Here is a 27,836-nt window from a genome sequence, read left to right as displayed (position 1 = left end):
GATTTATTGGAATTTGTTTCAAAGATGTTTTTTTCTTTTTTCTTTTCTGTCTGAATGTGATGAAAGGGCCACAGCAAAAGACCGGTGCGACTGGCGATGACTGATTCCTTGTGTGCGTGTTCAAGGCATGAGCAGAGCCTGCCCAGTGCTTTTTGGAGAAAGGCACAGTGTATTCTGGGAAACCAGAGCTTTACCAGTGGCTTTTTTGCAGTCCCCTGGGTGGCTTCAAGACCCATGCTGGTCCTCCCAGAGACACCTGAAGTCAAAATTCATCTTGGAAGCAGAAATGCTAAGGACACAACCAAAAAAACCTGGCCAAGCAGGGCAGATACTCGCAGCCCTGAGTGAGCTGGCTGCCGGGAAACCGCAGGTGGGCTCAACGGGACACAGATGATGGCTTTCATCATCTGCTTTTGTGCTGTCCCTTGCTTGAAGGCACGTCAGGTGAGTATGTCATAGGCCCCTTCTTCTATGCCCCCACAGAGACTGGGATTGTCAACCCAAACAGCCCTGGGCACGTGCTCCTGTTCTCGCACATCAGAGGTGCCACATCCACGGCCACGCCATGGGGCAGTCCAAGAGGATTGCACCGACAGTTTGAAGTGAGACCTCTCACGCGCAGCCAGGCTACCAGCCCGTCACAGCCCTCCTCGGGCTCACCCAAGGCACCGCCCTGAGAGGGGTAAAAAAAAATCCCAAAGAGCTTGAGACACGAAGGACAGTCGCTCCTGAGTGACAAATAAATAGCAGGTTTGCTGGAAGAAAGCCCTTTGGAATCCAAGGTCCACCGCCCCAGTGCCGCCGGGAGCCTCGTCATGAGATCAGTCTGTAAATTATAACTCTTTTTTAATGAGATTTCTTTTAAAACCAGAAACAGTTGGGGACAGGGCTTGCAGAGGGGGCTTGCCTGCCACCCCTGCCCTGCCGGTTGATCACAGCATGGGTTTGTTCCTACGTACGAGAAGAGGAGAGGCCCCTCGGAAAAGAAAAAGAGTTTCAGCTGCTCTTGGAGAAGTGGCGAACGTAGGCGGCTCCTAGTTCTGGTGCCGCTTCATGTGGAGAGCCAGATGGTCGGAGCGGGAGAAGCACCGGCCGCAGGCTAGGCACTTGAAGGGCTTGGCACCCGTGTGCTTCCGGTAGTGCCGGGTCAGCTCGTCGGAGCGGGCAAAGCGCCAGTCGCAGCCTTCCCATGTGCATTTATAGGGCTTCTCACCTGCGGGGAAGAGCCACAGGTCACAGGCACAGCACGGCCCCATAAGAGCCTACGGGGACACGCATCTGCCCGGCCTCCCAAACACCCACCCCGTCCTCTCAGAGGTGCCCGTCCTCCTTGGGAGGCCCTGGAGGGCACCCTGGGCTGCCCCGCTGCAGAACAGGGCTCGTGGCCATGCTGATGCTTTACGCTACCAGGGTTCACTTGCTGTACACAGTCCATAGCCACCAAGGGACCACAAATTGTTGAGCTGCTGTAACCAGGTCTTGCCCGTGTGCCCCCCGCTCCGCCTTGCTTTCTAGGCTTGGTTTCTAGTGCTGTTCAAGATCCTGTTGGATTTTGGAGCGTTTCTGGCTAAAAAATTTTCTGAGGTTTTTTTTTTTTTTAACTAAAAAGCCAAAAATTCCTATGGAAGGTGTCGCTGCTCATACACGGGTGGGAGGCATCAGGAGGAAGAAGGGGGTTACGCCATGTAAATTTTCCTCAAAGCCTTGCCTCTTTGAAACCACCATGTAACGCGCTCTGCCTCAAAGTTCAGCCCTGCAGCAGCTCTCTGTACGCAAAACATTGTGTTTTCTTCAGAGCATTTGGGTGACGTAATGCCTCTGCCCTCTCCCCCCTCCCGCCCACACACACCTATTCCCAAACTGAAATCAATTAAACTGTGCCACCTCTCAGCCAGCTGGGAACTGGGCTGGAAAAGCCCGTGCCCGCTTCCAGCTCCCTGCGTGCCCAGGTTGTAGAGCTGAACCCTGGCTGCAGGCCTCTCCGCACATGGGTGTGGTGCTCTCAAATATTAGCCCTCGCTCTTAACAGCCTGAACAAGCAGGCAGAGTTCAGGGAATGTGCTGACTTTCCCGACCTCAAATATTTACCGTTTCATCGGCCAATTGCTGAGCGCACCATCGCGGCATGAATGCACGTACACATGCAGCATGCATGCACAGGCATGCGTGTCGTGCTCTGACATGTTCCTCCCCGCAGCCTGTGTGCTAGGCAGGCGGTGGATTTGGCCAGGACACAGAAAACATTCAGCCACAGCAAGATCTCCCGTGTCTTGCACACACCGGACAAAATATGAAAGCACAGACACGTGAACCTGGAGGAGACAGGGCACCGAGACCACAGCCTGCTCCCCAAAAAGCCCCTGGGCTCTGCACCACGGGGAGGAGAGCGGTGTATTTTTTATAGCTCGGGTAAATAGAGAACTTAAAGTCAATTTACAAGCAGCACGCTGGATGTTTTACGGCACGCTGGGGATCTCGGGGTTTGCGTTAGCGTGCTAAGACAAAGGCGGGATTTGCACTGTGCAGCCACAGACATTGTCCCAACCAGGTCACCTGGCTGGGTCAACCCTACCAAGGCCCTTTAGTTTCAAACAATAACAGGTTGATCTCCAGGATAGAAACAAAATGCTTTTCATTGTCCCACGAGCTGGCTCCATCTCCCAGGACAGCACGGCAGGGCAAGCTCAAACAAAGGACCCAAACTGGCATTCCCAGCCCCCGGGAGGCGGGTGAGCAGCCACCGGGTTATATATTTAATCTCACAATGGCACCCAGGAAATGAATGGTGTCTCCAGGAGATGAATACAGCCCAGCCCATAGCAACGGGCAAACCACAAGAAAAGATCTTAGAGATCATGTACTTCTCAGCCCAGCTGCCATCAGGCGAGGAATCGAGAGAAAGGGTGTTATTAACCCTTCAAGTGGTGGAGCTGAAGCGGCATCGAGCGTACTTCGCTGGCAGCAGTTGGGACGGGCCCTGCCGTTGCAGCTCCGGTGCTGTGCTCAGCGAGGCTGAGGCCTCAAAAGCAAAGCAGGAGGCTTCAAAAATTGGACGCAGACACCCTGAGCCTGCCTGCCTGTGGCTCTCTGTTTTGAATTCCCTTCTTTTTACCCGTCCCACAACACCACCAGTTTTCTTGACTACTCAGGTCACATCCTCCTTCACCCCTCTGCCCTTCCCTCTTACAGCAAGTGAAGTGGAAGGAGGCAAAGGCACTTGGATTTCCAGCCCAATTACTGGGAAATCTGGGAAAATGACTGCATTTTATTGGGTTCAAAAACCACCCAAGTTTGCCTGGACACATCTTTATATTGTGACTTGTAAGGACGGTGCATGTCTCAGATGGGTCGCATCTCTGGGCACAGAGCTAAGACCTGTGCTCCGAACAGAAGGGGAAAAGAGATGTTTAATTGTAAAGCGAGAGCCCTAGCGTAGCCCTGAATACAGATTGCTGTTGTGACAAATGCTTATCACCACCCAGCTTTCGGAGCCGGGACAACGTCCTTCCTGTTCCTTTCTTCCACCCCTTCCGTGTTGTTCTCCAGCCTGCTCCTACCCAGGCCCTGCCAAAAAAATATTGTACCTCATGCACAAAGAAAAATTCTTTGCTGGCTTGTTCGAAGGACTGATAAGACGAAAACGGAACAGAGCCAAGTGCAAGAACTGATTCCCAGCCTCAGGATGGGTTTTGTTCGTTGCTAATAAAAAAGAAAAGTGAACTCTGGGCCAGCTTAATTGCTTTCAGTAAAGATCAGCCCTTCTATAAAAGAGATTTATGAGGGTACTGATGGTTCCTGGACTACCTGGGGATCTGATAAAGTTTCAGGTATAATAAATGCCTTAATGAGAAGACCTGTGCTTGAATGCACAAGTGCCACTGAGCTAGGTTTACCCCGGGGAAGCTGGCTGTGGTGGGAGTGGTGGGAGCTCCTCTGTGCTAGTGACCCTGTTTACACCAGCAAGGGCAGCCCACGGCACCTTCGCCCTCAGGAATGAGGGCACAGCCCTTCTGTACATGTATTCGGAGCCCTTCTGTACGTGTATTTGGCAGCTCCAGTGATACACCACTGACAGCTGCTAAGGGGACAAGCACGGGGTGCGAATGGTCCGTGTGGCTGGTACACAAGGAGATACGAGGGGCTCATTCCTCTCCTTGGGAACCACAGGGGCGCTTGACTCAAAAGAGACAGCCCTTGTCTCCTCAGAGGTCATATATACACACCACATGCCTTTACACAATCTTTCTGTAGGCTAAGCAGGATCAGACCTGGCTAGGATTTGGGAGATCTCAAAGGAAGAGCTGAGAGTGAGAGAGGTTTTGGGGGCACCCCCTCCTCCCAATCCATCGACTCGAGAGCCTCCAAGAGTGCTCCTAAATTCTAGACCATCCCTCCAGAAGGCAAGCAAGTGCACACAGCAGTGAGCAGTCACTATAAACCAGTGCAACCATTGCACTTTTTTTAACATTAACATCGATAGACTTAACTGCGCTCCTTACCCCAATAACCACCCTAGATTAAGGTAATCAACTCAGCGACATTATCACCACCGCCATTATCAGGCACAGTATAAGAAGTGTAGGCTGGCAAAGTTTCCTGATGATGTGGTGCTCTTACCTGTGTGAGTCCTCTGATGTGCCTTCAGGTGGGAGCTCTTGGTATAAACTTTTGAGCAACCTGCAAAAACAGAAAAGACACAACTTTCCTGTGAGAAAGGGGCCCTTCCTCAAACAAACCCAGAACATTTATATTTGAGGTTAGGGACAGAGCAGGCCTGAAAAGCACTCTGGGTAACAGTATGCAGATAAGCCTGGCTATACCCGTTTTGTTTCAGCAGTAACTAAAGAGCATTGTTCTCCAAGACAGACAGACCTTTACAACACTCCATCTTTTGCCACACAATCCTGACACCCGTGGGCATTGTGCTGGGAATTAGGGGCAGAGGGGAAAAGTCAGGCACAGCCTTTCAAATCCCCCGTTCCTCAACCAGGTCTTTGAGGCAGGATGAAAACATTAAGTTCACCACCGTTAGCTGCTGGCTTTGTGCTGCCGCTTGTCTTTCTGGATTCCAGACGAAACTGATATCACTACTGCAAGGCTGGAGGGAAGATGTATTTTGTAATAGTCCCAGCCCCAGCAGATGTGGTGAAAATGTTCCAGGAAGCAGGAAACGCCAGGTACACTGTGGAGCCACAGCTTGGCTTTCAGGATCCAGAATAAAGCCAGCGGGAAGTTTTTTCAGAAGATCAGCAACAACAGGTTTAATCAAAGAAAGGCTCTTAACAGAAACACCGTGACTTTGGCAAAAGTTTCAACAGGCGTCTCAAAATGAATCATTGCTAGTTCCTCATTTCATAGAATCATAGAATCATAAAATTGTTTAGGTTGGAAAAGACCTTTAAGATCATCGACTCCAACCGTTAACCCAGCACTGCCAAGTCCACCACTGAACCATGTCCCGCAGCACCACGTCTACACGTCTTTTAAATACCTCCAGGGATGGGGACTCCACCACTTCCCTGGGCAGCCTGTTCCAATGCTTGACAACCCTTTCGGTGAAGAAATTTTTCCCAATATCCAATCTAAACCTCCCCTGGCACAACTTGAGGCCGTTTCCTCTCATCCTATCGCTTGTTACTTGGGAGAAGAGACTAACACCCACCTCGCTACAACCTCCTTTCAGGTAGTTGTAGAGAGCGATGAGGTCTCCCCTCAGCCTCCTTTTCTCCAGACTAAACAACCCCAGCTCCCTCAGCCGCTCCTCATCAGACTTGTTCTCCAGACCCCTCACCAGCCTCGTTGCCCTTCTCTGGACACGCTCCAGCACCTCGACGTCCTTCTTGTAGTGAGGGGCCCAAAACTGAACACAGTGTTCGAGGTGCGGCCTCACCAGTGCCGAGTACAGGGGCACGATCACTTCCCTACTCCTGCTGGCCACACTATTTCTGATACAGGCCAGGATGCCATTGGCCTTCTTGGCCGCCTGGGCACACTGCCGGCTCATGTTCAGCCGGCTGTCGACCAACACCCCCAGGTCCTTTTCCAACGGGCAGCTTTCCCATTAGAAAATTCCAGTTATATAAAGTTTAGTAAAGCTTCTCATGCTGCCTTTATGGCCCTGCTTCATTGTGTTTTGACAAGAATATTAAAATATGAATTTTAATTTCTATCACCTGCATAAGCAACATAGTCATATTTTTTGTTCCAGTGTTTCCATACAGCCTAAAGAAGCCTCTTGCACAAGATCAGCTCTCTGCCCTGTCCTGCTCAAGAGGTGCGGGAGCAGCTAGCTGCCTTTCCCCTCCCCATGATAGGAGGGATAAGGGTTGGTGACCCAGTTCAATTTTGCTTCTGATGCTCTGAAGCCTCAGAGGTCCCTCAGGAGATGAATATGCATGAGACCAAGGACTGCCTCCCTGCTGGGCACGGAAACAAAGCCATCCGAGCACCCAGAGCAGTTTCCAAATCCAGAGGGCGCAGCACAGAGAAGCCAGAGCAGGGCACGGCTGAGCTTCATTTCCCCATGAGCACGCAGAGGAAGAAGTGCTGTGGCCACCACCCGGAAACTTGGATCGGGGCTTTGCAAACAGGTCTCCCCTGTTCATCCAGTTACCGGTGTGAATTCGGCATGCCTCCTGTTGCTTCCTCACGCAGACCACGTCAGTAAGACCTGCTGCCCCTGCCATCAGTCCTGACTGGTTTCACCTCTAGCTGAACCTCAGTGTGAAGGATTAGAAGCCCGCCACTGCCTCTGCACGTACACACTATCGAGCCACCCAGTGTTTATTCAGCACAGGTTGTTTGGGGGTTTTTTTTGCACCACAGATGTGCTCCTGCCTTCCTGTGCAGGCCAAAATCCCGCTGAAAACAGGCGAGCTTTGCCTTGGTAACGCATCCTGCAGGATGAGACTCTTGCTCTGACTGGTTCTGACAGGAGCGGAGGGGTCCGTCTGAGAGCAGTGGTCCACTTACACCCTTAATCTGTCTCCCACCATGACCAGCAGAAGGTAAAAAATTCAGCACAAGCTGTTAACCACAAGAACATGGGTGCAGCTTCTGGCTCAGAAAGTCCCTAATCTGCAGGTTGCCAGAGGATGGGTGGGAAGGTGTAAGCATAGAATGATCTCTCTAAACATGTCCTATTCTTATATACTTCCTCGGGTCACTGCTGGAGACAGGATCTGGGCTAGACAGGCCTCTGGGCAGACCTGCTACAGCCGCTCTTGTACCATGGAAAGAGCACATAAATCTTGCAGGAGGCTGTTAGGAAATTACTTTCCCCAGTTCACACACGCCCATGGGAAAACTATTTGCTAATCCCCAACAGCTCGATGGCTGGGGCTCGGCCCGGGAAGTGGGAGGTGTGTGTCCCTGCACAAGGACTGGCAATTTTCAAGCCCTCACACTGGTGTCACTGGGGTTTCTCGCTAGGGACACGATTGCTTCTCTCCCGCACAGCATGAATGAGAGTTTGCGGCTGTGGGTCCCACAGGTTCTCTGTGCACAGTGCAGGAAACCCTGCAAGATCTCCTCCTGCCAAGGCATTACAGGTCTTTAGATGGACATGCTCCTGCAATGAGGTGACACACAGGGAACAGCTTCAGCTCCGGGCTGATCATTACCCTGAAATGCCTTTCCACACCAGCCTGACGCAATACATGAAGCCACTGAAGGATATGATGCAGAGATATTCAGCACATTGCCTCTTTGGAAGAAGAGAACTGGGGCTACAGAGAGAGAGACCATAAAGGCTGCTTATGGAAATTACTCCATGGTTTGCCACCCGTTATAGGAGAGTGGGAAAGGAAAGGTCAGTGAGAAAGCCAGCCATCTGTGGAGAGCACGCGGCTGCTCGGGGTTAGGCAAGACCAGAGCGAGACGGGCAGCTAAGGCAGCAGATTTCCAGGAGCATTCCCATGCTTTGCAGGAGCTCTCTGCCTCTCACAGTCAGGCTTGCTTTTGCCAGAGCGCGAAGGGGAAAGGGAAGGGGAGAAAAAAGGCATCATCTAGCACAGGCAGGATCGACCTCTTCTACTCCCTTGGTGGTGGTAGGAACTGCACTTCCCTGGGGCTCTCCACCCAGCTCCATAGCTCCCTTCATCACGCAGACGGACAAAGTGATTTCAGATTAAACTCCTGCGGAGGCCCAAGGCAGCCCCAAGCCTCAGCGCGTCAAGAAGAGACCCTCCCAAAAGCCAAGCCAGTACATCAACCGTGAGCATACCTGGGTAATCGCAGTGATGGATTCTCCTTTTCTCCAGCTCAGGGTTGTTGCGTCTGTTGTATTTGGGGGGCTGCATGACAATGTGCCCTTGGGAGAGGGTCCCAAGGCCATTGGGGACTGGGGGAACCTGGGATGACTGGACCAACTTCAGTCCAAAAGTGGCTTCATAGGATGGTGGGGGAGAGATGGTGTTGATGAGCTCGGGTTGATTTTCTGGGCTGCCAGGCTGTGAGTTGGGGGGTGAAGGGGGCAGGTTCACCCCTGGAACAGCGTAGAACTGCCCTGAGATGTTGAAGTTCCCCTGTCCCTGGGAGACATGTGGGTACTGCTTAACTGGCCCTCCTGGCTGGACAGGTCTGTGGACCACACTGGACATGGTGTTACCTGTGGACATGGTGACACCACTGAGGCTGTTGATGGCTGTGGTGCTGTTGGAGGAGGACGTCAGAGTGGTAATGTCAGCGCTTCCATTGCCAAGAGGCATCTGGTAAAGCTGGGATTGCTGTGGATTGGTGGATAAGGGGATCTCAGAGGGCATCTCCTGCTTGATGAAGATGTTGTTCACTGCCACTGACTGGGGCATGCTGAAGACGCTGGTGAAGTCGGGCAGGGTCTGTGTGGAGCCGGAGGCAGAAGAGCAGGGCTGGGCGAAGCTGGTGCCGGGCTCTGTTTTGATCTGTGGGAATGGCGTCATGGATTTGGGTGGCCGGTAAAGTCCAGTGCGCAGGTGCGTCGTGTCTGGCAGAATCACATTGATGTTCACGCTGTACGGCGTAGAAGTGGGCTTCTCTGTGGAGAAGAACTCATCCACCACGGAGGCACTCTCCCGGCGGTACTTCTTGTCTGCTATCATTGGGATGGATGGCACCTCGTTTGAAAGGTACTTATCCATTTCGGACCGTGCCTATGGCAAAAAATACAGACAAGAGAACTTGTGAAGAGTGACCTTGACACACTGGTGGTGGGAGACCAACGTTCAACAAGTACTTAAGCTAGCAGGAAATCGAGAGAGCAGCAAGAGCAGCCCAGGAGTCACAGGCTGTGATGATTTAGCTTCAGTCTCTGACTCAGCCACCGGCTCCTCAGGAGCCTCCCCACTGTCCTCTGTCCCACTTCACTCCTACCTATCTGCACTGATAACAAAGGGTAAGCTCGGCAGAGGATGCAGTTACGAGAGAAATATAGCCTGATAAAGAAGAGCCAAGCTTTAGGTACAAAGCTTTGGTCACACAAATGAGAAGTTAACACTAGAAATGGGATGAAATCAGAAACTGCTCCAGTCGGCCTCACGCTTTGGGCACGTTGGATCTGCAGCCCACCTTAGACATGCCGATTCTGGTCTCCTTTAAACTCAACAGCCTGAGATGTATTGCATTTTATTCTAGGACAATATCTTTAATTAACTGAGAATATTCTAGGACAATATCTTTAATTAATTGAGAGTAATTTTGGCTATAGCCCTAGAAATCTAAGTGGTGTTGCCACTAATTCAGTGGACTGTGAGCCTAAAATGGAAACTGCCAGGCGTACTATTACTGCCTTGTCTTGGTAAAGTGACTCAGCCCTCACCTAACCTTTGGTTTAGTTCTAGTTTTGTAGAGCTGTTTTTACAAGTCTGGGTCCTCCAAGATAATAAATAGGACATCTAGCTCAGACAATCACCGCTTGCCAGGTTTCTTCCCCTCCTGGTTCATGTCTGATGCAGCATCCCACTGGATCCTGGCCCAATAATTCAGCAACCTGATGGAGCAATCCGCTAGGAAATTCATCCCCTGGCATTTGATGACTCAAGTTCTGCTCGTTGTGGTTAAAGATACCAGCGCTAATGCTCTTCTATAAAGCTACAGCCTTTAATTATGTGGTTATCCATGTGTCAAGCTCATTGCAAAGCCCTCGTAGACTCATTCATATGTAGAGGAGCTGGCAAAACCACCAGGTTTCCCTGGCAGAACCTACAGCGCACTTCAGGAGAGCAAGCTGATCTTGCCCCACACCCTGCACGCTTGAGCCGAGAGTTTTACGGCTCTGAACTATGTCACTGGAGTGCAATGGGCCAAAGTCATCCCTGCTGCAACTTCATTGCTCTTAACAAAGCTGGACAGGACCCAAGAGATTTCCTCGCCCTTTCCAGCAAAACATATCACCTGTGCTTCCAGCTAATTCAAAGAGCCTTTGCACCTCTGCAGGCCATACTGGCAACGCATGGGTAAGCTGGCTTCCACCCAAACACAGGTACGTGCCACAAATACACCCTCTTCTACATGGGTCGAAGCTCAGAGCAGCTGGACTTGGAAGTACTACGCTGCACTGGAACCAAGCACACTGCACTGGGACTGTGTTTTCTATGCTGTGCTCGCCGCACTGGTGTGTGTACACACTGTGCTGTAAATCCTATCCGTCCTCAATGAACATGCAGGCCCTGAATAGTCCCTGCCCTCATTAAAGGAAGCTACGTGTTGGCACTACAAGCTCACTTTGTGTCACATCCTCACCTAACCGCCTCTGCTCAAGGCGGTGCTGCCTCCAGCAACAGCCCCCACCATGCTCCCGTGAGGAAACCCTCACTCAGGCATACCCTAAAGCTAAGGCATCAGCGGGAGGCAGGGAAGAGAATCAGAGACCCTCAACTCGGTCCTTGCAGACTGGTCCAAAACCCTGATTTCCTCTCTGCTCCCCAGTGCAGTGTCCAGCTTGGGTTCCTGCCCGAGGGAGAACCACGCCAAAGCTTTGGAGCTGAACCCTGCGTGCTCCTGCCCTGTGCACCCACACTGGCATATTACTGTTATCCTTGGGAGTCAGCTTGCTCTAGGTAGCACCAGAGGCTCTGAATGCCGTACATACCTGAGCAATGAAATGACCCACTTGCCAGGAGTGGGGGCAGGGGGAAGGTGTTGGATGCCTTTTACTTCTACACTTCCCTTATCTCTGGCATTTAACTTTCCCACCTTCAGTTCCCAAGGGAAGGTCTCCCCCCCCCAGCTCCAGTGGGTCCTTATATGGCAGGTGACCAGGCAGGTGTATTGAATGTAGAAAGGCATGGAGGGCCCTAATTTCAGATCCAAAACCTGCATTCTCAGCCAGAGTCCCCCTGTCCGCTGCCTGCCCCCCTGTTCGGTGTCTCCCAGCCTCCTTTTCTCTCACAACCACCCCTACCTGCAGAGCAAAGTCTTCTTCCTGTCATTCCATTAAAGCCTGATAAACCCACTTCTGATCCTGAGCAGCCCCAGGGTCCTGGGGAAGGGGGGTGTTAAGGGGCAGCTGGTCAGCAGAGCAAAAGCAATGGGCTTTCACCGGACAGGAAAGGATACCAGCCCTGTCCGTAGGTGCAGCCCCACTGGTGTGTGCAGGACCAGGAAGGTGAGGGCCCCACCCCCCTGGAATCCAGACTGTCGTAATGCTGCTGATTGTGTCACAGGTCCTACAGGACCTGAAGGGCCCCAGCGTCCTTCAAAGAGGGAGAAAGGGGCACTTTGCTTGTTTGTGGCCCAGAAACACCTAGCAACCCTAGCCCGCTCTGGCACTGCTCATGCTGGGTGCTGACACCTAACACCATGCCATTTCCCTAAGCGCCTCCGAGCCAGTGCTCTATCCAAAACCAACTCGGCCCATGGTCAGCACAATTGGGATGACTAAGTGCTGACATGTCTGGGTGGGATCCAACTCAAGTGTCCTGAATGCAGGCGTCTCTTATCTAGCTGTCACTCACGGCTCCTTTCACAGTCAGTGGGGATCCGGCTAATGGAGACACGAGAGACATGGAGGAGACAGATAGCTACACAGGCGCCCAGGTGGCTTGCACAGATGGAGACACCACAAGCAAGAGGAACGCACCCAGGCTGGCGGCGGGGGCAGAAGGAGGGAGCGGAGGTGCCGCCATGTCCTCGCCAGTGGATCTGGGTGGCCTGCACTGGGGCTGGGTGCGTGGGGGGAAGTCCCAGCTCAATCTCTTAGGGGCTTTAGCGGTACCTCTCACCAACAGGGGCAGAAGCATGCAGAGGGAGGAATGAGGAAAGCGCTTCACCTCGAGAATGAGTGGCGGCATCCGCTGTTCCATCCTCATGGGGTGCAGCTGTGGGGCAGACAGGGCTGGGTTAGTGGGATGGCCTCCCCCGGGGCCCGGCCACCCCCTCCCGCAGGCCTCCCCCACCACCCCTGGCCATGGAGGGCCTCACCCTCCCACCTCCCCGGCCCCTCACAGCCCCCAGGGCCTCAAGCCGCCCGCCCTGCCGGCGGGCAGGTCCCCGCCGCCATCACCAGCGCCTCCTCCCGCCCGGCACCCCCGGACATGGAGGCAGATGACGGTCGGTAGGCAGCACGAGGCCAGAGCACCCCCTGCCTCTGCGTCGCCACCTGCAGGACGGGAGGACCAGCAGTGAAAGGGGGGGAGGGTGGAGCCAGCCCTGAAGTGGGTGGGGCGATGCCCCCCCTTGTGGGCGTGGCCAGCCCCGCTGTGGGCGTGGCTGGGCGGGAGCCATGTTTGCCCCCCGGGCATGTGCCCTGGCTGCTCCCGGCCCGGCGGGGGGGGACCCCCCTCAGCCCCCCGCCCCCGGGGCCATGGCACAGGGGGACGCCGCCCACCTCCCACAGGCTGCCAAATCCGGGCCTCGCGTGCAGAAACGGGGACGGGGGTTCGGAGGCCGCAGGAAGAGCGGGCGAGGGCTCAGCCCGCCCAGCCAGCGCAGGGATGACCTCCATTTTCCTCCTGCCCGGAGGTGGGAGCGGAGCCGGCTGCGCCTTGACATCACCTTCTCTCTGTTCACTAACGGTGATTCTTGGCTGTTTTGGTCTTTCTTTCCTGTTTAACATCACCTGTCCGGGAGGGGGGGTGGGAGGAGGGACAGAGCAGCCCGCTGCGGGGATGAGCAGGGACTCGGTTCCCAGCTCACGCAGCCAGTCCCTCTTTTTTACATCTTAATTCTCGCCGAGAGGCAGAGCGGGATCTGCCGCGGCATTTGGAGCTTGCCCAAGGAGGACAGCCTCTTGGTGAAGCTGGGCGGCAGCTCAGCCTGGCTGCGAGGTTTGGTGAACTCTGGGCTTCTCGCGGGGAAAGAAAAGATAGCTGAGAAATACAGAGCTTTCCAGAGGAGGCTTTGCGGCATGGCGCAAAGACCTTCAGAGATTTCCAGCCCAGTCAAACCGGTAAGTTCTCCCAGTTCCCACAGGGCTCCCATCTACAAAGGCTACTTCGGGGTAGGCAGAAACGTTCATGCTGTGCCCTGAGAACAGGCTGGAAACCACCGGAGCAGGCATCAAGGGTTGAGCCTGCAACACTCACTCAAGTCACGCATGAGGTTTTTTTCGGTGCAGACCTGGGGCTGTGCCAAGCCCCAGCACCCCCTGCCTGGAATGGGCACCCACCGCGAAGTGCTGTGATAGCCAGGAGACGCCATGCTCAGCTGCACGCCCAGGGCCTCAGGCACAACTCCTCTGCCCAACACCTAACAAGCTCCCCGTGCCACGGGCCATGGCATCTGCAAGAGCAAGGATACGAGAAGCTTTCCCCAGGAAGAGCCTCATCCACGCCACCAGGGCTCGGACGGACCGTGCTTCCCGGTGGAAGTGTGGCAGCACCGCAAGCTAGATCCAGCCCCTCCGAGGTGAAGCTCTCGGCATCACACTGCTGCCAACAGCGGACTTGGGAGAATCCCACCTCCTCAGGTGCAGGAGCAGGTACCCCAGCCACCCCTGGCAGCGGGGTCCCCAAGGACCTTCTCTGCAGCTTGGCTTCACCTAGCCCATTCCTGTGCTTAGCAATCTCCAAGGTGGAAAGACTTTGCCAGGACTTAAATCTCTTTTATCATTCCCCATACACACTACAGCGTGCTTGCAAATGCCCTGCATGCCTCTCTTCTGCCTCGATTCCCCCCAGCTTTCCACAGAGGGCTGAGGGCTCTTCTCACATCTCTCACCCAGACCCAGACCCTTTCTCCAAGGTCAGCGCCCAAAATAGGCTACAGTCCTCAAGCACCAAGTTAAGGGGAAGAGTTATCTCCAAATCCCAAAACAGTATTTATCTGCGTTCTGTGGGTTCAGTGTCAGCCTGTGCCCCATTCTCATTCCACATCCTTCTCTTGCAGCTGCTGCTGCCTGCTTGCTTCCAGTGTGCCCATTTTCTCCTCCATAACCACTAGGTTCCACCCTAAACTCTACCATTTCTCCAGTTCAACAAGACTGTGGTAAAGCCTTTTCTCGCCCTCCCAGTTTGGGGTCATGCACACATTGTCAGGCTGGTCAGTCAGACCAGCAAGGGTTAGAAACCAGCCCAGGCTTCCCTCTCCCTCACATAAACCCAGCAAAACCAACTCAATGGACTCAGTTTTCCCATTTTGGAGTTGTTCATATTCTGGGAGCTGCATCTAAACGGAGGATGTTCCTTGCGAGGCCACGATAGACCACAGAGCCACATGGCCTTGAGAGGACAGGTGCCAAACAGGCTGGAGATGCTGAGAGCTGCCATTCCTGGAGACCCACTGGTCTCCATGTGGTCTTCATGCCTGGAAGCATGAGGAGATGCTTAAACATGAAACCTCCAGGTCAGAGCTACAGGGGTTTTGGGGTTGCAAGCTGTGTCCCATCACCCGCATCAACTGGAAGAAACAGCTTCAGAAGCACCTGCATACTTCAGCCAAGCTCCTACGCAGGTAATGCTTGAGCCTGCAAGTGGTCGTCCAGCTGCTAGATCCCTCATTTTGGGGTCAACCACACCAGGAGACCAAGAAAACCCTCTGCTCTGCCAGCCGTCTGCGTTCCAGACCTGCCACGGTAAGCAGCACAAATACAAAGGAAGCAATTGAGGGCAAACCAGGCCCCACCAGGAGGAAACCCCGTAGATGCTGGGTCTCTGCAGACTCCTCGGCCAGCCCGAGTGCATCCTGGTGGCAGGCTGCAGCCCTGCCTGGGGCGGCTCCGGAGAGGGCAGCTGAGGACACTGCGGTGGGCTCACATGAGACAGCAATGACCTGGAAAGATCAGCCCATCCCTTCCTCCCTGCCTGCCAGCCACAGGCAGGGAATTAACCATTTTCTTGCCTTTTTGAGAAGGACTGAACTTATCACGTAGCCAGGGAGCTCAGTTCATGTCAATGCTGCAAGAGAGATACCTACCGTGACTTGACGGAGAAAGCCTCCAGGGCCTTCTAGCTGAAGAGCCACTAGGTCTTTAGTGGGTTCAGTGGCCCAGTTTCCCCTATAGTCACTAGCAATGACATCATTGCAATCACTGGAGACGAGGATGAATTACAAGGTCTGGAGGCGGGCATGCCCCAGACTCCACCAACTGCATCGGCAAGGGCTCCGGCAGCCGTCACAGGAGTCATAGGTCACTAGCTCAGGCAAAAAGTGAGCAAAGGGGAAATACAGGCAAAGCAGACATCAACAAAACTTCTGTGAGCTTAGAGGTGTCCAAACTGGGATCTTTGGTTTGGCCAGGAAGGGAAAGCCAATAAGAATAGCCTTTCATACAATAAAAGCACTGAACTCCTGTGGTATTTTCTCCTCAAAGTCATAGTATCTATTTCCGACCCCGGAGGAGGGTCTTTTCAACTTGCCAGAGAAAAGAAAGACAAAAAAAAAAAACAAGCAGGAAAAGGAAAGGGGTCAGAACGAGCACTTTGTCCACTCCCGACAAGGCTGTCGGGCACCCGTTTGTGTCACCGGACCAGCAGGACCGTGTTACGCTCAGCGCTGGCACATCCGAACCTGGGACCTGGCAACCGAAATTCCCTGGAGGGCAAGATAACCTCAGCAGCCTCTGAAAGAGCTGTATGTTGTGAAGCACCCAGCACTGTGAAATCATCAAAAAAACAGCCCTGCAAGCCAGTTGCTCAATGAAGAAAGCAGACAATGAAGCCCTGCTTCCACCAGCTCTCCCCTGAGTGGATTCTCCTGTGGCTAATAGGCACTGACACCAGTCTCCCCCCTCTACCATTGGCCAATTTTCATAAATCCTGCAGGAACCTCCTGCCTTGGAGACCTCTATCCCTCTTTCAGATTTCGTCAAAGGCAGGGTGAGGCGTTATCAGGACATCGATCAATACACGCAGAGTCCAAGACAAACATTTCTTGGGAGGACGCAGAAAAAAACGGCGCTTGAGCCAACCGTGCCATTTTGCCAGCGATTAACCACGAGCATCGTTAGAAGAGCGCTAGGCACTGCAGGCTGTCGAGGCAGGAGGCGGGACGTGTCTTTCCCATGATTAAACGCTTTCTAATCTGAAGTTGATAAATAACAAACCGCCATAGAAATATCAGATGTTGTCACCACACGGGCAGCAGCAGAGAACAAGGAGAGAAATCAATGTTTGCTAAACAGGCAATGAGCTTGTAAAGTTGGCAGAGGGAGCGGTTGCAGGGGAAAGGGCTCGGGGTGGGGGGCAGTTTCTTCAGTACTTGGCAGCTTCGAGCCCTGCCCCAGCCCCTGCCTGGCTGCAGCCCCCCCAGTCCCGCTCTGCAGTGCTGGGGAGGCATCAAGCCCGCTTCCCCCCTTCCCAGCCGGGTCTCAGGCTCTTGCTCACAGCCAGCCCCAGCCGCAGTGCTGTGCTGGTCACTGATGCCAAGAGTTTTCAGGAGAGGGGTGCAAGCAAAACGCCAGCTTCGCCAGTGCAGGTCAGCCAGCAGCACGACCCTGTGACGTGGGGCTTCAAGGGATGGGGGAACGGCAGGGGACCCGCTCCGGGTGCAAGGGGGTCCCCTCCTCGGGGCGAGGGACCCTCCCCGAGCACAGGCATGCGTGGGACAACGGTTGCGCCTGTTGTCCGGGCCCTGGGATTATGCAGTACAGTCTCTTTCTCATACATGCACCTGCATGAAACTCCAGCCTCCAAGGGAATCAGCAAACAATGGGGAGGATAATCATCAATCAAAAACCATGGCAAGTACCTGGCAGTACCCCTTTAAAGGAACACGTTATAAATAGACTGTATTTATATACAGATTTGGTTCAATATCAGCATTTATTGTCTCCTAGTTAAATATTTACTTGAGTAAATATTTGTTTCTCTGATCATTTGGTTTTGATATTGACCTCGATCGACGTTATTTTCTGTTTGTTCCTCAAGTCTTCTGGAACTCTCTGCAAAACGGGATTAGCAAAGAAACCCCCGGGGTTCTTCCTTTCAAGTACACACAGGGCCAAATGTTTAGCTGCTGTAAATAAGAAAGCAGCATTGCAGGCAGCAGAGGCGAACTCTGTGCTTATGTAGGTGGGTGCTGGGCTGCAGAAGGCCCTGGGTGGACTCCTCTGCTTGCTCTGTCTCAAAGAGGTTAGGAGCAGCTCCAAGAAACTAGTGCTGCCCTCGAAGCATTCAGCTGTGTCTGCATTACACGCAGTGGGGCAAGATTCATCTTCACTACCTTTGGCTGCCTGGAAAGTGAGCATCTAAGCTGAAGTCTCTGTGCAAGCTCTCTGGAGTCCATGGAGAAGGCTGCCAGAGGTGATCTATCCCACCAGCTTTCCATCTTGAAGCTGTCACACTTCTCCACTTGCAAGAGCAGCTCCTGGAGCAGGACAAGGCCACAAAGATAAACCCTTTCTCCAGGTTTCTGCCAGGAGCTCATGGATGGCCCAGGAGCTGAGCCACACTGCCCTGGAGGGTTATTCTGCTACTCTTTTCTGCCTTTGTGTTTGAACTACCCAAGGTAATTATCACCTCTCAGAAACAAGGAATTTCCTTGAGGCCAAGAGTCACCATCAAGGCAGATGTGGGCAGCTGGGAGGTTGGCTGGCCTCTGGCTGAGCCAGTAGGCAGCAACATTTCCAGCAGACTAGCTGACTCTGTTTGCACCAGCACCTTTCCTCCGACAACTGATAAAGACTCACTCAAAGGCAATCTACCTTGGTTATTTATCACAGAAATCATGCCGCTACAGTCAGCAATCCCAAAGGCCAAAGAAACCAGGAAAAACACCCTCATCCAACTCCAAGGTCAAGTGCCTGGAAGAGGAGCAGCTTGGAGCAGCCAGGCTCCAGCGGGCTTTAAGAGAGCAAGCAGAAACCTTTCAAAAAGTAAAGCCATAAATGGACTGAAAAATAACTGGGAGGGTAGACCTTGGCGACACTGAGCTTGGAGAAAGCTCTGGCCCAGCTGCACCATCTCTAGGCCTTACTGAACACAGTGGCCGTTCAGCCCATCTGGCCTTAGGCAGGTCTAGACTGGGGTGGGGGGTCCCAGGTTGACATTAGAGTGTCTCTGCACTGGTTTCACCTTTTGCAGACCGACCACGCACAACCTCGGCGCTGGATGGAGCCTGAAGGCAGGTGGGGAAACGGGGACAGCCCTCTCTCCTCACCCATTGCTCCCTGCTCTGCCCCTGCAGGAGGGCAGCTCTCTTAAAGGACGTGAGGACTTAAGGGAGTCGTGCCTTCGTACACAGCTTTCTATTTCTGAGCTGCTCTTGCTCAGCAAAGGCTGGGGTCGAGCCCATCAAAGCCAACTGGAGGTTTTCCGTCAAGCTAAGCGGGCACCCACTGTTGGAGGCAGGGGCCTGAGCGGGGTAGACTTTTGGTGTGAGCTGGTACAGCCATTTGGATGTTTTTTCTGGGAAGATGAAACGATCTAATGTTATTTCAAATCCTGGAAGACCAGGAGGCTTGGAGCTACTTCATGCGTTCCTCCAGTTTATGCATGCATTCAGTCAAAAGTTGAATTTGGATAGCCATGCAGCCCCCCTTCAACTAGAAGCAGACCCACCTGCAGCTCCATTTCTCCTTCTCGGTTGCAGCCTCTGCTGCAGCACACCCTCTCCCCTGAATCTGAGAAGATGGAGGCTCTTAGATGTCACCATTCCCCAGGATGACCTGGACAAATTTATCCACCTGTTTCTAGCTATTGCATGGCCATAGGACACTGGGCTTGTCCTCGAGCCTTCCAGCTCCCCTCTGGTTACACATCCGTGCCACGGGTCCTGAACCGAGCGTGACATGGGAGAGGCTGTTAGAGCTCATAGGGAGCTTCCCCAGCTGGGTTATGGGTGGGATTCATTCCGCTTCACTCAAACCTTCTAAAAGCTCACACTCATCACCTCGCCTCCTCCGATGAGAAGAAAAGCAGCACATTCCCAGGGCAGGGTCTGACAAAGGCGGAGTGAGTCATTCGCTGCTTGCTCGGGCTTGTGAAGTCCTCCTGGCATTCAGCAAGCGATAAAACAGGCCAAAAAGTCTGTTCTTCCCAGTACAACACGCAAGGCAGACCCAATACCCCATGCACGTCTGGGAAAAGCAAGGTCAGGTTTCACCTGCGGACAGCAAATCCCACCGTCCTTGTGGCCCTCAACTTCCTCGCCAAACCAGTTAGCAAAACAAAACAAAACAAACCCTAAGGCAGGTGAAAACATTGTTTGGGCCAACTTCTTTCTTCCAAGCTTGCACAGCACCTAGCACAGTACAAGGCCAAGAAGATACTGCCAGAACCAGGTTCCGAGGGGGACGTTGGAGCAGGTCCGCCTGCTGCCGCCCCTTCTGCCACGCATGCTACCCTATGTATTTCCAAGCTGCTAGGAGGGTCCTTCTGTTAGCCTGAGAGCAGAAAGCCTCCAAGATTTCCCTCGGGATCCATCCCCTTCAGCTTAAACCCTCTCTTTCCACATTTTCCCTGTGTAGAAATGAATTGCCAATTGCTGTTAATTAAGGGAGAATGATTATGGCACAGGCCGATAACAGGCAACTGACAGTTCCCGTGGAGAAGGCACCGAGCCCTGGAGAAGCTCCAGCCAGAGCATTTTGGAGCCTGGGGTTTGCCAGCCCCTGGGAAACGTGAGGGCTGTGACACTCATCGTGTCCCAGGGGTGATGGCAAAGAGTCAGCCAAGCTAATGATTTTGAGTTCTCCCAAACGCACGACGCAGAACCACAGAAACGCCAAATATTGAAAGTTGCTCAGAATGAAGCGTTATGTTCTAAAACAACAGCATTTTGAATGATCAGTTGGGAAGGGGAGATGCTCCTATTTTTCCATTCAGTTTAACAAACTTCGGTCATTTCCACATTTTAGAGAACACCATCAAACCTTCTATTCATTGCGAGAAGGATTTTCATTTGAATATATTCAGCCGCCCCTGGGTTCAGCTCCCTGGACTGTCCTTGAGAAGCAGCAAAATGGAAAACGATAATGTTGTACAGGCAGCATTAAAATGATGGGCTGGATTGGTTGTGGGTGAGTAGGTACCCACATATCTCTGCCCTCTCCAGGATGGGTTCAGATTCATGAGACAAATCGCCTTAGATGTGATAGACGTGATAACGGATGGATAATATGCTTTTCTCCTGCAAGTGTTAAGTACCTGTGTTTTCGGACCAGCTGTACTGGGACCATTCTCTTCTCCTGCTTGTACTGGAAATACTACAAAGAGCAAGGTCATTAAATGCATTTTAATACTTGCAAATCCTGTCCTTGGTGGAAACTTGAAGGTCCCCATCACATTAAAAAAAAATTAAAAAATAGTAATTTTCAAAGAATTCTCTAAGCATTTCTGAACTTAATGAAAGATTCTTTGTTTGAGTTTCAATCTGAGCTTGGAAGGGGCTGAACCTCTTTGATGTGGTAAACAGCCCATGGGGGTTTTTTGAGAGTTTTCATGCTAGCTCAAGTTCTGAGAACATCTGAATTGTAAACATTAGTTATCCAATCCCCAAACACCAACTGTACCCTGTGACTCATGTAATTCACCAATGGAGCCCAAGAAAAGCAAATATTCTAATCAAGGGGCTCAGCTAACAAGACGGTCGTAAGTGTGATTATTTGCAGTGGATGGGTTAGATAAAAGAACTCACTGGACCAGGGAACGAGAACAAAATAGCGTAGGTAGCTGACCAAACAGGTTTGAGAGGGGAAAATTCACAGTTGATGATGCACCGGCCAGAAATGCACTACCCTAGACCTTCGTGAGTAATTTCAGATGACTGCGTTTGCTTCCCACAGACCATTCAGGAAGAGCGATAAAGGGAAATCCATTGCATTTATTATGGAGTCGGAGTCCCCTGCTCATTTCCTCCCTTAAATACCTGCCTTTTCAGTGTTAAAAAAAAAAAAAAAAAAAAAACCAACCCAACAACATGCTTTTCTAGCTAATTTGCAACCTCTCCCATGTCGGCAAGTGGAAAACAGGTTCCAGCGAGGGCTGCGCAGGAGGAAAAGGAACAGCACACCTGTAATCTTTTTCTTTCTCGGCACTGTCCCTTTCTCTCGCTCCCCACCTTGCCGAGCTAAACTTCCCCCAGGCAGAACAATCAGCCTTTGTACCACCCAGACAAAGCCATTGTGCTCCAGCGAGCTCAAAGTTCGGCCAAGCCGTTTCATCCTACACCTTGTCTGCTTCCAGCAGCACTTGCATGCGCACCCGCACACACCCAGGGAAGTCTGTGGGTTTGGGGGATTAAGAAAAATAAAATAACAAACACGGTGGGTGAGATCCCCCAAATTTCCCGGTCTTTGGCTCACCGGTAACATCGGTTTTGTCCAAAGCATGCTACGCCCCCCGCTGACTTTGGACCTGCTCCCACAACAGGATCTGATCTGCAATGAGACCACCACCGCCACCACCCTGACACAGGGTTGCGGCAGGCAGGCGTCCTGCCGGGGGACTGTCCCTGAGGGTCTTCTTGCAAGAGTAGAGGGACAAATTCAGCCATTCTGGGGACTCTAGCTTAATTCCCTGTGGCCCTGCAGACACCTGCCAGACAGAGAGCCCATCAGACTTGCAAATCTGCGGCCTGGTCCTGAAAGCATCAGGCTTCAGTCGATCCCAAAGCAAAGCAGCCTGAAAGGATCGCTCCCCCCGGCCACGCAGGGCTCAGCTGCACCAGCTGCCAACCCACCACCTTGACTTGTGCTGAGAGGGAACAAGTGAGCCTGTTCCTCCTTGCCAAGCCTTTAACTTGACATCTCTGTATCGCCAATCTGTTTCTGCACACCCCTCGAGCCTGCACAGGCCGCTGGCACCCTTTGAAAATGAATTTTGCACAGCAAAATTCTGCACTTCTGCAGAATGCATAGACATTTTTGAGCCCTTCTGCAAAGCCAGGAGGATCCCAGAGGGCAGAACACCCCGGCCACCCAAGAGGGAGTGAAGAACCGCGACTTCACACTGCCCACAAAAGCACATTACATGGACCGAGCCGCTCAGAAAGAGGAAGAAGGGAGTGAGTCTCTGAATCCTCGGCAGATCACGCCAGCCTGCTCCATCTCCACGCCTGTTTGCACAGTTGTAAATGTGGGATTCTGGCAGAGGCCTGAGCTCAGCTCCTTGCTCAGCTGGTGGAGTAAAGGATGGGTGAGGACTGAAAGCAGCACACGGCTCCTGCCAGTGTTGTGAATCATGGCTTGTCTGACACGTGGCGGTGCGAAGCCCGTGTAGTCCCCTTGCACCGTCACGATCCGGCAGAGATAGGCAGGGGAATACCTTCACATTGCAACACCGCGAGCTCAAAGCCTGTCCTCAAACACGGGCACAGCTTTGAAAACAGGCACTGCCCTGTTGAGCTCGTGTCTGTGGTGTCCCCGTACCTGGGGCCGCATTCAGCAGCGTGACCTTCTTCTCCTGAGTGTGCTGGGCACAAGGAGCACCCCGGGAGAGGACACAGTATTTTCAGTCCCCTCTGAGCACCCAAGGAGTGACATTAAACTGCAGAAAGATGCCTGGGCTCAGCTACCCCCAGCCACAACAAGCTGTCAACATCTCATTACAGGCCCAGAGCAAAACTCCAAAGCTACCATCTCCCCTTTCCCCGCAGAAAAGCTGAATTCATTCATTGGATGCAACTCCTGACAGCCCAAGGAAATGAATCACTCCTTGACAGCTGTGCTGTGGACTTCTATGTCTCTTCTAAAAATGAAGTGGAGCAGGACTCCTTCCTGGCCCTGACGCAAACCACATCTTTACGAGCAGGACCCATCATCTTGGTTCCAGCTGGGCTGTGCAAGATGCTGGACCACCAGGGAGCAGGAAAGCCCATCCCTGGTCCAAGAGAGAGCCACCATCTAGTCATCACCCCAGCGCAGCCACATTCATGACAAGGGTGTGGCCAAAGGGGCTCAGACCCATGAGATGCAGGACACAGCGCACACAGCCCCGCAGGGACAGAGCAGGATTGAAACAGCTCCTGCATTGTCCAGAAAGCTGGAGCACACCTAAAAATGCTTGGCCCAGCTTCTCCTGTGATACCAGATGCAAAATCCCTGCCAGAATAAAGTCAGAGGAACACCACGGCACCTGTGTCCACTCCATTGAGAGGTTCTGGGAAATGCGGTTTGCGGTACTGAGGATCTGAAGCGCCAGGAAAAGCTCTCGGGGAACAGCACCATCCTGATACCATCTAACCTGTTCAAGTACCTCCCAGACGCTGGAGCTGTTTTCTTCCTATGCGAGCCCCCCCGCCCAGCCCTCGGGCAGGGCAGAAGGGAGGTGCGCCAAGCACAGGGGTGAGAAACTGCCTGGGGGGTAGGAACTGGGCTTAGAGGACATAAGGGGAGCTGCTTGCTGCCGTTTCTCAACTTGCAGCAGCGTAGCCCACCCAAGGAAAGGGAGGCAATGAAGGACGAGCTGGCTTGGGGCTATCCCCAGCCACACCAGGATCTTCCTCGTCACCCATGACAGCCTCTGTCCCCACTGGGTGCTCACTGGCCTCAACACAACTGCCCTTGGGGCTCCTGATACAGGTAGGCAAGGGGTTAAACCAGGGGACAGGCTGTGGTTTTTGTCCACGTCTCTTCTCAGCAGCTTCTTCGCCAGGTCCCGACCTCACTCAACGCTGCTGCAAAACCAAGTGACCCTCTAACATCAGACAGCAGCTCTGAATTCATGGCCGGTATGACCCGTTGAGACAGGCACTGCCTTCCCCAAATCCTCGAGGACAGGCGATTGTACCCAGCAGGCAATGGCAGGGCTGACACCCCTGATAACCCCCATTCTCCCCACCCCTTAATTGCAGCAAACCCAAACATGGAGAGGAGCGCGGGCCACCCCTTCCACCTCACCAGCACCTCATGCTCCTCACAACTGCAGGAAAGCCCATTAGGAGCCAGCTCCTGTCCTGCACGTGTTGGGCAGGGAGCAGAGTAAGTGCCATCTCCTTCCCCACCATGCTGGCAACCTTCCTTCTAGAAACATCTCCAGGACGTGAAATCCTGGGTCTGTTCTCACCATCTCACTTTCCATCACCGCAGCTGTCTGGCCAGGGACAGCTCTCACAAGAGAGCAGGGATCAGGCTTGCACCACTGAGGACCACACTTACACCCGAGGGAGACCATGGCATAAAGCCACAGGTGGCTCCAGGAGGCTCGGGAGGGATGGGGTGGCTTAGAGGACTTGGCGGTGGGGTCACTCATCTACCGTGAGGTCAAGCCCAGCCCAGAGGGATACAGTCACCCTCCTGACAAGCAGCAGATGATCCCAGAAGGGTTCCCCAGCCGCAGGTAACAACAAGGTGCCCGGGAGCTGCTTTGGCTCGTCAGACCTGGAGAGCAAAGGGCAGCAAGGTGGGAGCAGCAGATGAGCCCCGGTGCTCCCCCAGCCCCCTTGCTCATCGGGGGGTGCCTGACAGCCACACAAAGGGAACGTCTCCTCCTCTTCTGAAATGCTTCCCTGGACATGCCTTGCTTTTGGTTTCATTTATAATTCTTTTTTACCTTCCTTCTAGCATCGGCCTCTTGAGATTTAAAAGGGGAAAATTCTGTTTCTGGCCGACCTGACTCAAATCAGAAAGGAAAAGTGCTTTTCTCTCACAAGCCCTTTCCTCTCCTCTTTTCTCTTTCTGTTTGTTTTTTAATTTGGGGCAGGGCAGCTGGAAAGGCAGAGAAAAGGGAAAAACTAATCGTAAACTCCACAAAGGATCTATTTCCACCTGACTCGGATCGAATAAAATTTTCAACAGCAAATAGCTCCCACCTTCCACTCTTGTTTGAAAAGCAATTTGTGGAGAGAGGGGGGGCACTTTGCAACCAGCAAGATAAAGAGATTAGCTGTGAGTTTGCTCCTTTCTTTGCCGGAGATCAGCGAGACAGAAGTTGGGAGAGCTGGAGCAGCGGGAAATGCCCTGTGGGCGATAGCCAGTGCTGGAGCTCTGACAGGTCACAGCCTTTTCCATAAGTCTTGTCAAACTGCTCTGATAAACACCCTCCCGGAGCAAAGGGTTTCCCAGACGCGCAGCCATCCAGCTTTTCCACCCTCCAGCTACAGCAGCTTCTTCAGCATCTCTTCTATGACCACAGCCTTTGGCATTCGTTAAGAGAAAGGGGGCCAACACACGGAAAACTCCTCCCCAGGAGATTTGGGTCCAGCCCTGGGCTGTCAGGGTTTTGCCACCCATAACGCTTCACCCTGGGTGGGTTTGCAAAGAAGTCCCGACGTGGCTGTTGGGGACTGGGCAGGTGATGCACGGAGCACGGGTGAGCTGGTGCTCAGCTCCAGCCCTGCAGTTTTCCAGCCTCCATCCCAGGGACCCCATTGTCCATAAAGGGACACGGGATGGTCTTACGGCAAAGGGATGACATCTCTGATCGGCCACCCCCGAGGCCCGCCCTCGGCTGCCTCCACCCCGGAGCAAACCGGTGGTGGGGTGGCATTGCCCCAGGGACCAAACCGGGGTGAGAAACCCCTCTTGCCTTTGAAGGGCAGCAAGGATGGTGTCGTGGGATGAAGGTGTTTCCAACCGTGGGTGGGGTCTGCATCCCCACGTCCCCCACGAGGAGGATGAGAGGTGGCACGGGGCTGGCCAAAGCCAGGAGGCACCGCTGCCCATCCGCCCCCCCCACAGCCATGGCCAAGGTGTGAGGCGAGCACCAGCCCCTCTGCCTAATCCCACCCGGCAGCCGGGGTTACGAAGGGGGAGAGAAAGCAAACCTTGCCCTCCCCCCCAGAGCAAACAGGGAGCTGCCGCCCTTTCGCACCGGGGACGGGCCCCAGAGATAACCCACACCTTTCTGAAGAGCCACCACCCGACCCTCCGACTTCAGATAACCCACCCAAACCCGGCGCGGAGGGGCAGGGGCTCCGACAGCCCTGGGGTTATGGGGAGAGGCGCCGAACTGGGACCACCGCAGGGGAAGGAGGAGGGTGCTGCATGGCCCTCTCCCCCCCATTTTGACCCCCACGTCCACGACCACCGCTCAATGGCCGCTGTGGATGCCGGATTGCCAGGGCGTCATATGAAAATACGGCAATGGAGACGCTGCCTTCATCTCGCCACCTCCCTCTGAAGGACGGAGCCCCAAAACTGGCCCTTGGGGCATCAGTGATGCCGGGAGAGGGGAAGTGGGCAGCGGAGACACAGCCCCAACCCCTGCCCCGTGCTGAACTGTAGCCGCCCACCACGGGGATGCCCTCCCGGGGGTCCTCAGAGGAACGGCGGCCGGGACGACTGGGTCCCTGCGGGGTGGCCGTGGAGCGAGGGGTTGGAGCCGCCCTCCCGCCCCAATCAAAATGGCGCTGGGGACACGGGGCGCGGGGTTAATCATTAGCCGCTGGCGGTGCCGGGCACCCCACACCCCAGCTCGTCCCATTCCTCCGGGGGGGAAAAGGGGCCAAAGCAGCGGCAGCGGGGTGGGGGCAGGCCTGGCTCACTCCCTTTCCCATCAGGAAGAGCAGCTGAAGGCTCTTCATGGTGGGACGAGGGGTCCATCACCCAAAACACCAGTGAGGAGCCTTGCCCCTTTGCCTGGGATGTACAGCAGGGCTTGAACATACTTCTGCCATGGCCCAGGACAGGGGTGGGCGTGCAAGAGGGGTGGGAGCGCAAAAGGGGCGCGCGTGCAGCAAAGCCCCAAAGCTGCTTATCCGGGTCTTTATCTCCAGCACGCGCGGGGGGGGGACGCCGACAGGGAATTTCAAGGAGCATTCCTTCCCCACCATGGCGGCAGAAAAAATAAATATAATAAAATAAAACGGAAAATTACCTCCCCTTTTCCCCCCCCATCACGCACAGACACAGCGATCCTGTTGCCCACGTCTTTCCCAGCGAGCCAGCAGCGGCGCAGAGCCCCTCGGACCCCCCTCACCTGCTGGCACCAGGGGAGAGGGACCGAGCCCCAGCTCGGGGAGCGAGCAAAACCCAGGCTCTCCTCCAAAACGGGCGACAGGGCGTTTCGAAGAAAGGCAGGAGGAAAAAAAAAAAAAAAAAAAATGAAACCAAACACGCCCAAGAGAAAATCCGGCGGAGGGGGAAGCACGAGCATACAAAGCAACAGAGGTGTTTTAGCAAAGAGCGGAAAAACAAAGCAGAATTAAGTCAAAATCCACGCTTGTGTTTGCAGGAGGCATTAGCAGCCTCCGTGCACCTGAGCGGGCGAAGCTGGCCCCTTCCCGCTGCCCCACAGCAAACCGCCGGCCTCCGCCTTACCTGCGCCAGGTCAGGCGGGTTTTCCAGGGGCCGGGCGGGGGGTTTGATGTCCTCAAAGACGGGGGCGTCTTCGCCGGGTTCCCCCGACATGGTGACGGGCTTCAGCGGCGTAAATGCCAAGGCGTCCTCGGGGAACGGGGTGCGCAGCACCAGCCCGCTGCTCATTCCTCCCACGCCCCTCGCACCCACTCCCCCGGGGGGAAAACAAATCTTACTTAAAAATAATATTAAAAAAAGGAAAAAAAAAAAAAAAGGTGGGGGGGGAAAGGAAGGGGAGGAGAAAGGC

The 27,836-nt window shown here is 53.8% G+C and overlaps 1 protein-coding gene across 1 annotated transcript; it reads right to left on the bottom strand.

Moving 5' to 3' along the window:
* Positions 1–829: 829 nt before the first annotated feature.
* Positions 830–27,836, bottom strand: LOC143164637 (Krueppel-like factor 5). The gene is made up of 5 exons (XM_076347486.1): positions 27,551–27,836; positions 12,246–12,293; positions 8,225–9,128; positions 4,618–4,677; positions 830–1,213 (listed from the first exon to the last, which is right to left on the bottom strand). Exons 1-5 carry the CDS (start codon positions 27,713–27,715, stop codon positions 1,035–1,037), a joined length of 1,356 nt encoding a protein of 451 aa, XP_076203601.1. The 5' UTR covers positions 27,716–27,836; the 3' UTR covers positions 830–1,034.

The sequence above is a fragment of the Aptenodytes patagonicus genome, chromosome 9 (assembly GCF_965638725.1).
Source record: "Aptenodytes patagonicus chromosome 9, bAptPat1.pri.cur, whole genome shotgun sequence".
NCBI classification, from domain to species: Eukaryota; Metazoa; Chordata; class Aves; order Sphenisciformes; family Spheniscidae; genus Aptenodytes; species Aptenodytes patagonicus.
The sequence above is the reverse complement of the archived record's forward strand: the minus strand, read 5'-3'. Positions and strand labels throughout refer to the sequence as shown.

Bases quoted from the DNA above. Each gene is read 5' to 3' on its own strand.
- LOC143164637 (XM_076347486.1), bottom strand. From the start codon at position 27,715: ATGAGCAGCGGGCTGGTGCTGCGCACCCCGTTCCCCGAGGACGCCTTG. The intron at 4,678-8,224 runs GTATGCTCACGG...CTGTTTTTGCAG, and splicing joins CCATCACTGCGATTACCCAG to GTTGCTCAAAAGTTTATACC. The intron at 1,214-4,617 runs GTAAGAGCACCA...TCTTCCCCGCAG, and splicing joins ACATCAGAGGACTCACACAG to GTGAGAAGCCCTATAAATGC.